The sequence below is a fragment of the Chelonoidis abingdonii genome, chromosome 3 (assembly GCF_003597395.2).
Source record: "Chelonoidis abingdonii isolate Lonesome George chromosome 3, CheloAbing_2.0, whole genome shotgun sequence".
Lineage (NCBI taxonomy): Eukaryota > Metazoa > Chordata > Testudines > Testudinidae > Chelonoidis > Chelonoidis abingdonii.
This window is the reverse complement of record NC_133771.1, coordinates 64,966,195-64,981,817: the sequence shown is the minus strand read 5'-3', so window position 1 is coordinate 64,981,817 and position 15,623 is coordinate 64,966,195. Positions and strand designations below refer to the sequence as shown.

Here is a 15,623-nt window from a genome sequence, read left to right as displayed (position 1 = left end):
TGTGCTGGGTCATCATCCAAGATTGCTATAACATGAAATACACGGCAGAATGCGAGTAAAATACAAGCAGGAGACATACAATTCTCCCCCAAGAAGTTTAGTCATAAATGTAACCACCACATTTTTTTTTTTTTTTTTAAATAAGCATCATCAGCATGAAAGCATGTCCTCTGGAAAGGTGGCTGAAGCATGAAGGGGCATACAAATGTTTAGCATATCTGACATGTAAATACCTTGCAACAACAGCTACAAAAGTGCTATGTGAACACCTGTTCACTCTTTTAGGTGACATTATAAATAAGAAGTGGGCAGAATCATCTCCCATAAATATAAACAAACTTGTTTGTCTTAGCAATTGGCTGAACAAGAGGTAGGACTGAATAGACTGGTAGGCGCCAAAGTTTTACATTGTTTGTTTTTGAGCGTAGTAATGTAACCAAAAAAACCCCAAAATTTGTAAATTGCACTTTCATGATAAAGAGATTGCACTACAATACTTGTAAGAGGTGAATTGAAAAATACAATTTCTTTTGTTTATCTTTTTTTAAAGTGCAAATATTTGTAATAAAAAAACAATATAAAGTGAGCATTGGATACTTTGCATTCTGTATTGTAATTGAAATTAATATATTAGAAAATATAAAAAACATCCAAAAATATTTATAATAAATTTCAATTGGTATTCTATGGTTTAACAGTATGATTAATAGCGATTAATTTTTTAAATTGCGATAACTCATGCAATTAACTCAAAAAAAGTAAACTGCAATTAGTTGACAGCCCTAATAAAAATTAAGAATCTGAATACATGTATGTGAAGCTATATAATTGCTTAAATGAATGTTTACATAGTGTCATCCTGGTTAGCAATGAGTCCCAAGTTTAGTATAAAGTTTATATTAATTTCAAATCAACATGTTTGAATACCAACAAACGAGAATGAATCTTTAAGAAAGGAGTGCAATGCAAAACAAGACTAAAATCTATGATTAAATCAAGGTTTCCTGCTTGATTATTTAAATCAAGACATTTAAATCAAACCACCATGCCCTGGATGGTTGAGACAATACAGCAAAAAGAAAAAGCAGCATCTTGAGAATGAAGTCATTAGATTACCTGTAAATAAAGTTATAAGATTGACGAGTCAGTAACAAGGAACTAATTTTTTTTTAAAAATGTGATTCAATTAAATTCACATTCATAGGTTTTTAGGTCGTCTGTGCAATAGAATACTTCTAATCTGTTGTACTTAAAAGTTCTGACTTTGAAAAAGGAAACTGTCATCCTAGAATTCTGAGTGTATTGCTTCATCTACTTCCCAGATGAAATTTATTTAGTTCAGAAATAAAATAAGAAAGCAATCTTTCCTGAATGCCAGTCCAGAAAACTCAGCGTCAATCTGAAAGTTTTTTCTGACTCAAAGGATCACCAAACGTGTGCAGAATCTTTATTTGGAATTTATCTAACAGTTTTATTCATAATGACCAAACCAGAAAATAATTTGGCTTAGTTTTACTAAACTAAAAGGGCAGGAATAGTTTAAAACCAAACAGAACACGTTTATCACTAAAAGGGCTAGGGGACTGCTACCTCTCTATCTCTTCATATAAAAAGGTGGAACATAGCTTTTTTCTCTTCCAGCCTCCTGTGGCCCACAGAGTGGACTGGGCAGACTGAAGGAAGAGAGTGCACTACCATGAAGGGCAGCACGAATCCACCTTGAAGTACCCTGTGGCACCTTGGAACTGCACCAACCCTCTCTCAGGGCTATGACTGAATGCCATAAAAGCCTAGTTTAGCCCAGAGTGAGCAGATGATGAATCAGAGTACTCCTAGCGAGCCAGAGCAGTTAAGTGATGTTTTTATCTTTAAAGAAAGTCATTTTTCAGACTAGGACTGCATTTTCAGCAGGAAAATGGATGCTGTAAAGTAAAACACTCTTGTATGAAAACATCCCATAGCCAAATGATATAATCAAACAGGTGGAGTTGGTAGATATATAGGTCAATTTAATCCCAAATAATCCTTGACACCATTTTTAATTTCTGTAATTCACTCAGATTCTATGATGAGTGAAATATAAGTGATGAGAGAAATATAAATAACAGTAGCCTTGACATTAATATCTTACCTATTGCAGAACCATTTGTACTCATTTATGTGTGCAGTAGTTCTACAGATATTGCCAGTGTTCCCAAAATAAGGTACACCTCTACCCCAATATAACACTGTCCTCGGGCGCCAAAAAATCTTACCGCTTTATAGGCGAAACCATGTTATATCGAACTTGCTTTGATCCGCCCCCGTGGAGCACTGCTTTACCGCGTTATATCCGAATTCATGTTATATCAGGTTGCGTTATATCGGGGTTGAGGTGTATAAGGTCTTCAGTTTGGTTTATTTATTATATAGCACCATTAGTGTGCATGGCACTTTGACAAATCACCCTGCCTTGAATATTTTATAGCCCAATTTAAACAGAAAAGTAAAGTGAGGAAGTTATATCATTACACAAATGCATATTTTTTTCTTAGATGCAGGTGGCAACGTTAGTAAGACACAGAGTCTTCTGTCAAATATTACAAATGGTAGCCAGTCTGGAGTGAGGAGTTCCACACTAAGGGCTTGGCTACACTGGAGAGCTGCAGCGCTGGTGAAGGGGTTACAGTGCTGCAACTCACTCTGTGTACACACTTACAAAGCCCAGCCAGTGCTGCAACTCCCTGGCTGCAGCACTGGCTGTACACCTGGTCTGACTGGGGTGTAGCGATTCCAGCGCTGGTGATGCAGCGCTGCTCATCAGGTGTGGACACACAGCACTGTTATGGCCTCCAGGGTATTAAGAGATCCCGTATCCCAGAATCCTGTCCCAACAAACCGAGAATGTGCTGAACGACAAGCTCTAAAAAAACAAACACAGCTGCTCTTTGCTCCAGCGAGCGAGCGAGCCGAGGCAGGGGAATTGCTTGGAATGTTCACAGCTGTTTGGAAGGGAGAGGGAGTCTGTGTTGAGCAGCTGCTTATGTGGTCTGAAGGCTATTTGGAGTGCATAATTTGCATTAGTGATAGAGAGGGGTGGGAAGGGTCAAAACTTTAAATGATTGAAGTAGCTGTGTGTATCTCCAGTCCTTAGAACTGCAAGGCAGGGAGCTGAGAACAGCTGCTAGTGTTTGCTGAGAGAGGGAAACAGAGGCGGGGGGAGGAGTCCGTTGGAGAAAGCTGCTTTATCTGGTCTGAAGCCTTTTTGCATTTAAGAGTGATTGAAGAGGGTGGAGAGAATGGCCAGAGATTTGCAAGGCATGGAGTGTCACAGTGTCTGCTCCAAAAATCCACTCTCTCTTCTCCCACGCTCCTGTCACACTACCCCACTCCTCTTTGAAAAGCACGTTGCAGCCCTTGAACGCTGGATACGCTCCCACAATGCACCATCCAACGCGCTGCAAATCCTGCAAATGTGGCCACACTTGCAGCGCTGGTAGCTGTCAAGTGTGCCACAGCAAGCACTTTCCTACACAGCTGTACAACCACAGCATGTAATCCCAGCGCTGCACATTCAAGTGTAGCCAAGCCCTAAGCCTTCTCACTATTGAGAATCTCCAAAGACTTAAGAAAACTTATTGGCTATTTAGCAACTCGCCACAAATGTATCGCCTGATGAGACACAGTAGGTTATATTACACTGTTGCAGAACAAGAACAATAAATTGCTTGATGCACATTGCTAGACAACCATTATATGTGCATTTTATTTATATATATATGCTTGCTACACGATCAAGAAGAACAACAGTATGTACCCACCCTGGAAAATGAGGTTGGAGGATAAGATCAAGGCGACTCGGAGAGAGAAGTTAGTCAGCTGTGGACTACAGAAGGTGTAGAGATTAAGGATAAGACTTGGCTACTGAAAAATACAAGGCCTGACTCCATCTGAAGCCCTAGAGACTGCAAACAAAGGCTCACGCAACTGTGCTACCAGCCTAAGGATATCACTAGAGAAAGCAGAGGCCAAAAAGTAAATGCCCTGTCTCCAAGAACCATCCAAGGTGTTACTCCCAACTGCAGTGCAACAACACAAAACAGCAGAGCCACCAGCAGCAGAAACTGAACAGTACTGGAAGAACGTATGGGAGAAAAGAAACTCATACACCAGTGCAAGTGGCTGCAGGACCTGAAACAGCACGCAATCTCCCAGAACAGAAACCAGTCACCATCACAGTAGAAGACATCCAGCAGCGGGTCAAAAACATGAGAGCTGGACAGCACCTGGACCAGACATGATCACACCTACTGGCTAAAGAAAATTAACAGCAGTGCATGACGCCTAGCAGCACAGATGAACCAGCTGCTAGCAGCAGGCTCCCACCAAACTGGCAAACACAAGGAAGGACAGTGCTGATACATGAAAGACCCTGCAAGGGGACAGAACCGGCCAACTACCGCCAAATACTGCCTCCCCACACGTGGAAAGTCCTATCAGGCATCATAGCTGCCAAGTACAGACCACATGGGCCAGTACATGAGCACAGCTCAGAAGGTCATTGGGAACAACCCACGAGCTCAAACACCAGTTGCTCATAGATAGAGCAGTCGCCCAAGACTCAAGGTCTAGACGACCATCTAAGCACAGCCTGGATTGACTACAGGAAAGCTACGCAGCTCAATGCCGCACACGTGGATCTGTGAATGTCTGCGCTATACAAGTCAACAGACACTAAGGATTCCTCAGACTCAATGGGACATGGAAGACACACGAGAAGTCAACTCAAGGCAACTTGCACAAGTGGCCATCAAGTGCGGCATATACCAAGGTGATGCACTGTCCCCGCTGCTGTTCTGCATAGGCTAAACCCCTCAGCCAGATAATCACAAGGACTGGATACGGTTAACAGTTCAGGAGTGGAACTACATTACAGCCACCCTCTCATGGATGACATCAAGCTGTATGCTAAGTATGAACGAACATCGACTCTCGGCTAATCCACTGACGCGGATCTACAGTGAGGAATCGGCGATGTCATTCGGACTGGAGAAGTTGGCGGATGGTAGTGAAGAGAGGAAGGTAGTCAAGACTGATGGGGTGGAACTACCAGCGGGCCACATAGCAGAACGACAGACCAGCTACAAGTACCTTGCATCCCCAAAGTCACATGGAAACCACGATGAGGAAGCAAAGAAGAACAGCAACCCAAGTATCCAAAGGATAAGACAGGTCCTGAAGACCATCTCAGTGGGAAGAACAAGATCCACTCTCATCAACGGATACGCCCTGCGGTCATCAATACCCTGCCGGTAATAGTGAGTGGCCAAGGAGAATGGAGGCTGCCATGGAAAACCCGGAAGCTCCTCACAATGCACGGAGGTTTCCACCCCAAGTCCAACACCCAGAGACTGTATATACCAGCGGAAAGAGGCGGGGGGCTTGGTGAGCGTCAAGGCCACTATCCTGGATGAAACCAACATCCAGGAGTAAATCAGTAAATGCCCCAAAGATGAGCTGCTGAGAGAATGCCTGAGGCGGCAGCAGCAGACATGGGAGGAAGACCAAGCAGAAGAAGTGCCATGGCAAGACAAGACCTTCATGGGATGTACCATCGACAGATAGCTGAGTGGCTGACATCGGAAATCCTACCAGTGGCTGAAGGTGGAACTAAAGACAGCATGAGGACTGATCATAGCAGCACAGGAAAGGCACTGAGCACAGATCATTGAAGCAGGGGTCTACACACTAAGAGGAGCCAAGGTGCAGACTGTGCAGAGAGCCAGAACAGATTCCAACACTAGTGGCAGCATGTAAGATGCAGCGCAGAACAGCATTACACTGAACGGAACCCAATGGCTGGCATTTGTCAAGGAACATTCTGCACAGCTATGGGCTAGACCCCTCCAACACAGATGGGAGATTCGCAGAGTTTTGGAGAATAGCAGGCGTAACGATCTGTGGGACTTCCATACCAGAGGACAGGCAGGTACTGGCCAATCAACCAGACATCGTGGTAATAGACAGGAGCAGAGGACAGCGGTGTGATAATATAGCAGTGCAAGTGACAGCACAGTCAGGAGAAGGAATATGAGAAGCTGAGAAGTACAGGGCTGAAAGAGAACTACGAACAGATGGGAAAGTGAAGCCAAAGTGGTCCCAGGGTGGTAGGACCCTGGGCTGTGATCCTAAGCTGGGTGAGTGGCATCCAACAGATCCCAGGAACACAGCAGAGCTCTCTGTCCAGAAGAGTGCAGTGCTAGGAACAGCTAAGATACTGCGCAGAACCCTCAAACTCCCAGGCCTCTGGTAGAGGACCCAAGGTTGAGGAAGACACATACCATCCATAGGGGTGAGAGAGGAATTTTTTTTTTTTTATATATATATATTTTTTTTATATATATATATTTTTTTACACATATATATAAAATACACATATAATGGTTGTCTAGCAATGACAGGAAAAGGAGATGAAAGGAGAAAAATTTAAAAGGGCCTAACCAGAAGCAGGAAGATAATTCCTTCCCTAAAAACAGCAGCCTATCTACTTTAAGGGCTTCTGAGGCAGGATTTACCTAAAAACTGATGAAAGTCTGCATCAGCTCATGGTTGTCTGGTACAGTCAGTACTCCTTGTACAAGTTGTAAACAGAGAGGATTATGGGCAGAGTACTTTGATTTAAATCAGTAATTTTAATCTTGATTTAAATCTGCAAGGAAGAAACTTTGGATTTAATCATTGATTTTCATCTTGTTTAGCATTTGTACTCTTTCTTGTTTTATAGAAAGGTTTGTTCTCATTGGTTGGTATAACATGTTGACTTGCAACTAAAAATAGCTTCTTCTCTGTAGGAAAGACACCACCTACATTTCCACTAGAGCTTATGCCCCCTTCTGGGCTAAAAGAGGAAGTCTGCTAAAGAGAAGAAGAAAAATAAAGCAGTATAGGAGGACATCTTCCTCATCCCATCCACTGGAGCATCTTTAACCTATGGTTTCAGATCCAAGTAGCCCCTGGGAGGGTGGCAATTGAAATTGGAGGAAACAAACGTGGATATCAGTGATAAAGTCAGAGAGAATAAGACGACGACTTCTTGGAGGGAGTAAGTCTTTGGATGTATTAGAATCCAATTTCACTAGCCCATCTAGAAATTTAGGTGGCCTGAAACCTGGGTATTTGAGACATGCAAGACTTCTTCCCAGATGAGCAGGGGGAATCCTTTATGAGCAGTTTCCTCTTGGTTCTGAAAATTCAGGTACACCACCACAGCTCTATTTTCCAACATGGTTTGGACATGGCTGGACAAGGTTATTCTGGTCCAGCCATAGATATCAGAAAAAAAAACTTGTCTCCTCGGGCCCCCCCAATTCACAATTGTGGAAAAAGAAACAGAAGAGTCAGAACTATTTTAACTGCAGTCACCTTGACTGTAGAAGAGTTAGTTTTGGATCTTAGCTTGCAGAAGAACATGGGTGGAATTGAGTCCAATCAGACTTATATTTCACTGGGTATTTGCTAATGGAGAAGAAACAAATTGAGGACTTAGCTTTGCTTCACTTGAAAAGCTGGAGTGGAGAGGTTTAAGACCTCCTTGAGAACTGAAACTAGGCCGTCACTAAGGAACCTTGTAAGGAAGAACGAGGCAGATCTCATATTAAATTTCTCCTCCCAGTTAGATCCTGTAGCCTCTATAAAACCTTGACTGAAAAATTTCAGGATGACAGTAACTAGAATGATGGAAAATCCTGTCTCATTTTACAGAGGCTGTTGACTGCTAAGAAACTGAGAACAGTCTATATTTCCATCAGCCACTAATAGCTGACCTGGAGATGCCCAAACATAGCTGCTCACACAGTTTGATGGCTCTGCTTTTCAGATGAGAATCTCAAAATGGGCACCCTCTAGAGGAAGGTAGATGACTTCAATTCAGAAAACATGAGCAAGTTTTCTCCAAGAGAGATTCTGGTAGATTTTATGGAGATATCCAAGCAGTGGTATGCACACAAGAACAAGGAAGCACAGCCTGCCATGGCCATTTCTGAAATAAGGAGACTGACCAAGACATGTTGCAAAAAAACATCTCCCTCTAAGATAGCTAACCTGCCTCTTCCTGGATTTTTTTTTATTTCAGTTGAGAGTTGTTTAGAAGTTTGTCAGAAATATTAATTATGAGTTAAAAACTACAGGGCATGAGGGGAGATGATTGACCTAAAATACTTTTTGGACTGGCTGCCCTGTGCTTGATTGAAAGATGGGAAACACTTCTTTCTACTCGTGGAAAAAGCTTCACAGAAAACTCAAGTCTTTACATACATTAAACATTTCCATAGAAAAGTTTTGTGCAGACAAGATTTATATCTCAGACTTCTAGGCAGTGAAGCAGCATTAAGAGTCTCTCCTATCTCATATGAAGTGTGACAAAGTTCCTCCTCTACCTTGGTGGGTCCTGCGCTTCTTGGCAGATTTGCTCACCTCAGTGATCTTCCCCACAATCTGCGTCAACTACACCTATGTCTCATCAGGAGTTGGGAGGTTTGGGGGGAACTCGGGCCCGCCATCTACTCTGGGTTCCAGCCCAGGGCCCTGTGGATTGCAGCTGTCTATAGTGCCTCCTGTAACAGCTGCATGACAGCTACAACTCCCTGGGCTACTTCCCCATGGCCTACTCCAAACACCTTCTTTATCCTCACCACAGGACCTTCCTCCTGGTGTCTGGTAATGCTTGTACTCCTTAGTCCTCCAGCAGCACACCCTCTCCCTCTCAGCTCCTTGTGCCTCTTCCTCCCAGCTCCTCACACGCACTTCCTCTCCACTGGCTCCTCCTCGCCTGTCTGGACTGAGCTCCTTTTTAAACCCGGGTGCCCTGATTAGCCTGCCTTGATTGGCTGCAGGTGATCTAATCAGTCTGTCTGTCTTAATTGGTTCTAGCAGGTTCATGACTACCTTAGTGCAGCCCCTGCTCTGGTCACTCAGGGAACAGAAGACTACTCATCCAGTGACCAGTATATTTGCCCTCTACCAGACTCCTGTACCCCATTGGTCTGGGTCTGTCACAGAAGCCATACTAGAATATGTTGGAAGATCAGCTTTTTTTTTTAATGATATGGATTACGTAGGCTTCAGTAATCAGTCCTAAATATACCATATTCAACAGAACACACTTTCTAAAACAAATCTGAGACCCATATTCTACTAAAAGAAAAAAAAACACTTTTCTGAAGGGAAGAAACCAATATTCTATTTTCTTAATATATTAACAATTATACTGATTTGTTAAACAAATATAAAATAATGAGACAAAAGCTTCCAATATTAGACCAACTTCCACATACCTTGTGACAGTTCGAATTGTGCCAAAGCTACATGCACAAAAGCAAATTTCTTGCAGTTCAGTCTGGCAAGATGAAACTGGTCACGTGCTTCCTCTGGGTCTTGAAAACTGTAAAACAAAACACTGATACTTATGTAGAGAGGAAAAGCTGGAAATGAAAGAGTAAAGGAAATTTAAGGGCAGAGTTCCATATATTTAGTGATGGACAAGGAATCTACTGCAAAATTCACCTTTGTCACAGTACTGCCCTCCATTAGCTAAACAAAAATCTGTCTACTCCTCACAACTGTTAAAAAATAAACTAAACAAATATACACTGTTTCCTTGAGTCTGCAGGAAGACAAAGAATAACAGAGGTGTTAACTGCTCTAGTCAATACCAGTGAGGGTATTCTCAAATCTGAGGAGGATAATTTTAACTACCAATACTTTTTTTCTTGAAGATAATTTTAGCTGAAAAAAATTAGCAATATATTTAAACCACACACAAACCTCCAACATCTGTATAAGGTGCTAAGACCCAAAAGTGTTAAAGCCTCCAGCTTTTCCCTAACTTATGTTTTTGCCGCTATAAAAATCTGCAGTGTACCAAAAATATTAGAATGAGGTGATAATGTGAAAAAAATTAATACAACATCAAGACACAGGAGCTATTCTATTAATTGAATTCTGAAATGAATCTGTCACAGAATTTCCAGTCTGCAACACCAAACTGTTGCAGAATCCAGGAATTTTGCCACAGAAACACGGCCCAGTTTCCCAAGACATATAGGGGATTTTGTTTTAGGGACATGGCCAAGGTTTAGAGGTCCTCGTTGAAAAGTACAAATTCATATGTATCTCCTCATACTTAGCTTTAAATTGCAAGGAGGACGGTGTTTAACATCTGGTGAAGGCACAGCACTAAAGTAACTACTAACAAACTACTTAAACTATTTAACTAAATAACTAAAAAGGGTACTACTGAACTAAAACTATTTACAAAACACACAGAGAAATCTCACTGTGGTGCAGTAAGCAAGGGGGAAAAAGGGACCAGGGAACACCAACTCAGTTCCTTCTCACCACCCGCTGCCTGTGGTGGTAGGATGCAGAATGTCCACCAACTTATGTGGGTTTTCTTGGAGCAGTTGCACCTGGATTCCCAGGGAATTAACCATCCTGCTAATGAACTTTTGCTATGTTTTAAAGTCATCTGAAATCAGTGAAAATGAATCAGGACACAAGGCTTCATCTAGTGATGCAGATGAATTGTTGGCATATAAAAAGGAGTCCTCAGCCTCCAACTCCATGGTTGTTGCGCCATGGGTACTGAAAGATTGGGTACCTGGGGCAGGCTGTTATCAAGCCCTGTACTAGGCACAGGACCTTTATGTCAATGGGATGCACTGAAGAGCTTTGTCTAGACTGCTCCAGGGAATCCGATCCAGAAGCTGGCGGAATGTCCCATGGGTTCCCATATGGCCATTTGTATGTATGGTACTGGGGGAAAAGGGGACAGGCAGGCACCTGGCAGACAGCCAGGGTGATCTCTCTCTTGATCTGCTACTGTATTGATGACTATGACGTGCTAGATTTTGCCACCGAAAAATGAGTGGGAGCTAGTATAGATCTTCTCTTCAGGAAAGAGAGACACAGCTTTTCCGCTGAATCCAATAAACAGAAACAGTACTTCCTGTGAGATGTAGCTGTATGTACCATCTTCAGAACTGTTACAAAAGGTTTAAGCCTCACTGGTACTGCATGTCTCAAAGTTGGTACCAGAGATTTCCTTACCACAGCAGTAAAGGTATCCGATGGGACTGGTATGAAAGAGGGGAGCCCCATATCAAAAAAAGGCACTAACTGTGGTACCGACTGCATGACTTGAGCAGAATGTCAATACTCTGCCATAGTAGACTGTTTGTATGGATTCCCCCTAAGTTCTTTGCCATTGCACCAACTACTGCTGTCATCTGTACCAAAATTGCTTGTAGCAGTGCTGAAGTTGGTGCCTCAACTACTAGTCTCACCTGTGCTGGCCTCGATGTTACCTCAGCAGGTACCAAGTCAATGACTAGGCTTCTTGTAGAAGTCCACCCATTAGTAACAACAAGCTGCGAGTCTCCACACACACTCTAACCTTGCTACACAATGGTTCCCTAAAGACTTACTGAAGCTTTACAGTGTCTCAAATGTCCTTTAGAAGAGGAACCCTTTTTTGCTTTTGAAGTCAGATTTTATCCTGAGACTGACTTGTGGGTCTTACAAGGTGTTCTCAGAGAAGGAAAACACTTCTTCTCCAGTCCCAGAATCTCTGACCATACACAACAGGGAAGTCAGAAAGAGCCATAGGAGAACCACTTGAGGCCAAGAGAGAAGTGCTGAGTCCAGACAACCCAGGTCCAAGGAGGGATGCATGGCACACTTGGGCAGAACCAAGCTTCTGGTACCAAGGAAAAATAAGCTTGGAAAAGTAAACATAAAAAACCTTTACAAAAACTGAAATAAAATATTGCCAAGGGGAAAAAAAAGCCATGTATAACCTAAACTACTATTTACAATATGAAGAAAAAGTTTTCCTGAGATAAAAAGGAAACCTTGAGCAACAGTCCACAGACAGCTCCACAGGTAGTAAGAAGGAACTGAAGAGAGCATGGGGGCAACTCCACTCTTTACACCATCAGCTTGATGTATGAAGAAGTGAATAGCACATGCGCTGCCTGACAGGTACCACTAAGGAAACTCTGGGTAGACATACTAGTACACTAGACACACACAGAACAGACATGTGCAGTCTCTCAAAGAAGAACCAGCCCTTTCCATTCCTGTTTCACTGAGAATAAGTTAAGGGGATGTTCATTAGTTTCATTTTATTGGGTAAAGTTATATTTTGGTAATTGTCTTGTTTATCTTACTGATATGAAAGAAACAGACAACAGTGCCTCTCATTCTGGAATAGTCAAGGGAGCAGGCATGGATAAATCCAAATAATGTTTTTTCTGAAAGATCCATTACTATAAATAGATAAGTTGCCCCACTGACAAGCAAGTTGTGTACCACAACACAAAAGTTATAGCAAGTAGGTTCTAAAATTCCAAAGAGGGAAAAAGCATGTTTTTTGAGATGAACAGGTTAAAATACAACTAAGCATTATTACCAACAATACAGAGTTGAGGTGAAACTTGTTAAAATTACAAGTTGCCTAGTTTTTTGGTACTTCCACACAATATTTAAGTTTTTACAAAATTGGGGTGAAAGGGAAGGAAAGAATAGGAGGCCTCCTTATATCATTTTCAACCTTACTCACACATACAATCCAAGTAAAAGAAAATTATTTTTAAACAAGTGTTACTGAAAGTAACGTAACTGACTAATATTTTGGTGAGATGTGGTGTGTTCCCCCCTCCCACATCCTTATGTGTTAAAAATAAGCTGATCAATCACACTCATCAGCATATAAGAAAATATTCCAGCTGACGTCACAATAAGTAGCAGAGGGGTAGCCGTGTTAGTCTGGATGTGTAAAAGCAGCAAAGAGTCCTGTGGCACCTTATAGACTAAGACATTTTGGAGCATGAGCTTTCGTGCATGCATCCAACGAAGTGGGTATTCACCCACGAAAGCTCATGCTCCAAAACGTCTGTTAGTCTATAAGGTGCCACAGGACTCTTTGCTGCTTTTACAATAAGTAGGTTTACATTAGTCACTTATCCTGCACAAGCAGTTAGTTTCTGTTGGTCCTAGGTGCCCTCTAAAATACACCTCTACCTCGATATAACGCAACCCAATATAACATGAATTCGGATATAATGTGGTAAAGCAGTGGTCGGGGGTGGAGGGGAGGGGGAGAGGCAGGGCAGCGCGCTTCAGTAGATCAAAGCAGTTCAATATGTGGTTTCACATATAAACGCGGTAAGATTTTTTGGCTCCCGAGGACAGCATTATATCCGGGTAGAGGTGTACAAGTTAAATAACATGAATATTAATAGGAGTATTTATTTGTCCTAAGGGCAAAAGAGACTTTTGTTAATAGTGTCTATTTTGCCATTAGTAAAATTCAGAAGTCCTCTTTTGGAGTTTTCTTATTGTAAATTGGTGATTAGTACTTACGCTTTCAACTCAGCAAATCTTACTAGGATCCGAGCATAGTTCTCATTTTGGCTATGTTTTTCTGCAGGTAGTGCAGCAACTGCTTGACTGTAACGGCCAATCAATCTATTCAATAGACTAATATCAGTCTGAGGTATACCCTTTTTTTCCAGTTTAAGCAAGAAACTCAGCCAGTCTTCGGGATTATTTGCAGTCATCATAATTTGATTAACAGTGCCAGAGTTATCTAAGAGAAAAATGCAACAACAACCAAATACATTCTTAGATTTATGGTTATAAAGTATTATACACACACGCGAACACTAAAAGAAGGGGGGGGATTTCAACATTTGCAAAAAATTCTAAATATGAGTAATCTACAAACAAGGGCAGTTACTGAAAGAAAGGATCTAAGCAGCATTATTAAGAGGAACTGAAATTTGTCACTTGTTTTGGGCATCACTTCTTAGTCTTAAAAAGACTGTAAAAAGAAAATGCTGAAATAGATTCAACTGTTTTTGCTTAATAGTTCTCAGACTAGTTGACTTTATCATCAATTGCAGTAAGAGTGAAAGTGCAGATTAACAAAAAAAAACATACCTGTTGTATCAGCTGAGACTTTAGTAAAATTAAGCTCATCAGTAATATTGTCTTCATTTTTATATTTATTTTTCAGGTCTCTGACTCGATTCATGATTGAAGCAATTGTCAGTCCTCTTTCGCTTAAATCCTCCTCCTCCATCTCTAGACACACAGATAAAAGACAAGGTAACTACTGCAGAGTTCTGTTGCAGTCAAGGTTCAAGTGAAAGATTCTGTAGCAGATACCCGTTAGAGAAGCCTGAGAGGTGTCCTCATGTACATTTTGAAGATTAAGGCCATTCGATATCTATGTATGAGATACTTATTTCAGCAAAAGCTAAGAACTTCTGTTACCAAGGCAATTTTAATATACTTTTGAAACAAGTTATTTTTACTAGTTTGTTAATGGTGTCTACAACCTAGCATTACTTTTTCCCTACACATACACAAATGTATTTAAGAGCATTCTTTGAATGCAGGGTGTGCATTCCTGTTCAACAACATAGCACTTTGAAATTTTTCAAGGCAATTTATTCCTTGATGGATTTGACTCAATAGTACATTTCAATTGAATGTTACCATCAAAAAAAGTGCAATTAAAAAAAGATCTGATGCCCTTAAGTGAAACAAACACATATACAAATATTTTTTTAAAGTCACACAAACACACATTTCAAAGTATTTGGTTGTTATGGTTCCTGCAGACACCTGGCTTTACAGTGCTGTAAGTTTCCATGGTGCTTTATAAGAGTATTACAAGATAGATCCCTCTCCCAAAGTTGCAACCTAAATAAGACATTATACAGACAGTAAAGACAAACAGGTATATGTCTTGATGAAACAGGGAGGAGAAATGATGGCTCAGCACATGAAGACCACACTGTTTGTAATATGAATTGAATATGCCTTTTGTTAAATCCAGGTTGGTTGATTTGTTTGCTCCGATGGAGGAATACAGCCCACCATGGGAAGCAACAGTTGATGAGAAGATTAGCAGCGAAAGGCTAACCAGAAAACAGACAAGTTGTACAGATGGAAAAAACTGAGGAAGAGCAATTCATGCAAGATCACACAAAATCTATGGCAGAGAGAGCAAGGAAAAAGGCCAGATCTCAAATCCCAATCTTTTGTTTTAACCATAAGACCACCTCCCCTCCCACTGAATAGCTCTATTTCTTCAACTGTAAAATGTGTATAACACTTAACTAACAGGGGTATTAAGAGCCTTAGATTTATTTTGTTTTTAGACAATGTAAGTGCCAACTATTATGTAACTGCAAAAGATGAAGGATCTTATGGATAAGAGGCATCTTATTTACTCTTTCCTAAGCTTCTTTCTTCAAGGGCAATATCTCACAGAACGAGTCACACCACTTTTGCAAAGATACAATAGAATCACATAGGTGGGTGCCAGTTTGTCTGTCAAGCAACTAACCCGTAAACCTAAAACATTGCTGATATGACCACATTTTACAAGAATCCCATTTGTTAAAACTGTGCAAAGCTACTTGCCAATAGACTTTCAGAGCCATACATTTGCAACTTTGGTGCTGTCAATTCACTTTATCATCTATCCCGCCCTCCAGGTAGAAGATATGCAAATCCTAAGACTTTTTAAATACTAGTGTGCCGAGATACATTCAAGCACCCACATACTCCAA

At 41.3% G+C, this 15,623-nt stretch overlaps 1 protein-coding gene across 2 annotated transcripts in view; it reads right to left on the bottom strand.

Moving 5' to 3' along the window:
* Positions 1 to 14,139, bottom strand: part of TTK (TTK protein kinase) — a 95,289-nt gene extending 81,150 nt beyond the window's left edge. For both annotated transcript variants that reach the window (XM_032774990.2, XM_075063817.1), the window contains exons 1-3: positions 13,981 to 14,139; positions 13,402 to 13,627; positions 9,312 to 9,418 (exon numbers count right to left, since the gene is read on the bottom strand). In XM_032774990.2, the coding sequence (XP_032630881.1) occupies positions 9,312 to 9,418; positions 13,402 to 13,627; positions 13,981 to 14,122 (475 nt within the window). In that variant the 5' untranslated portion in view covers positions 14,123 to 14,139. The remainder of the gene's footprint in view (positions 1 to 9,311; positions 9,419 to 13,401; positions 13,628 to 13,980) is intronic.
* Positions 14,140 to 15,623: the final 1,484 nt, after the last annotated feature.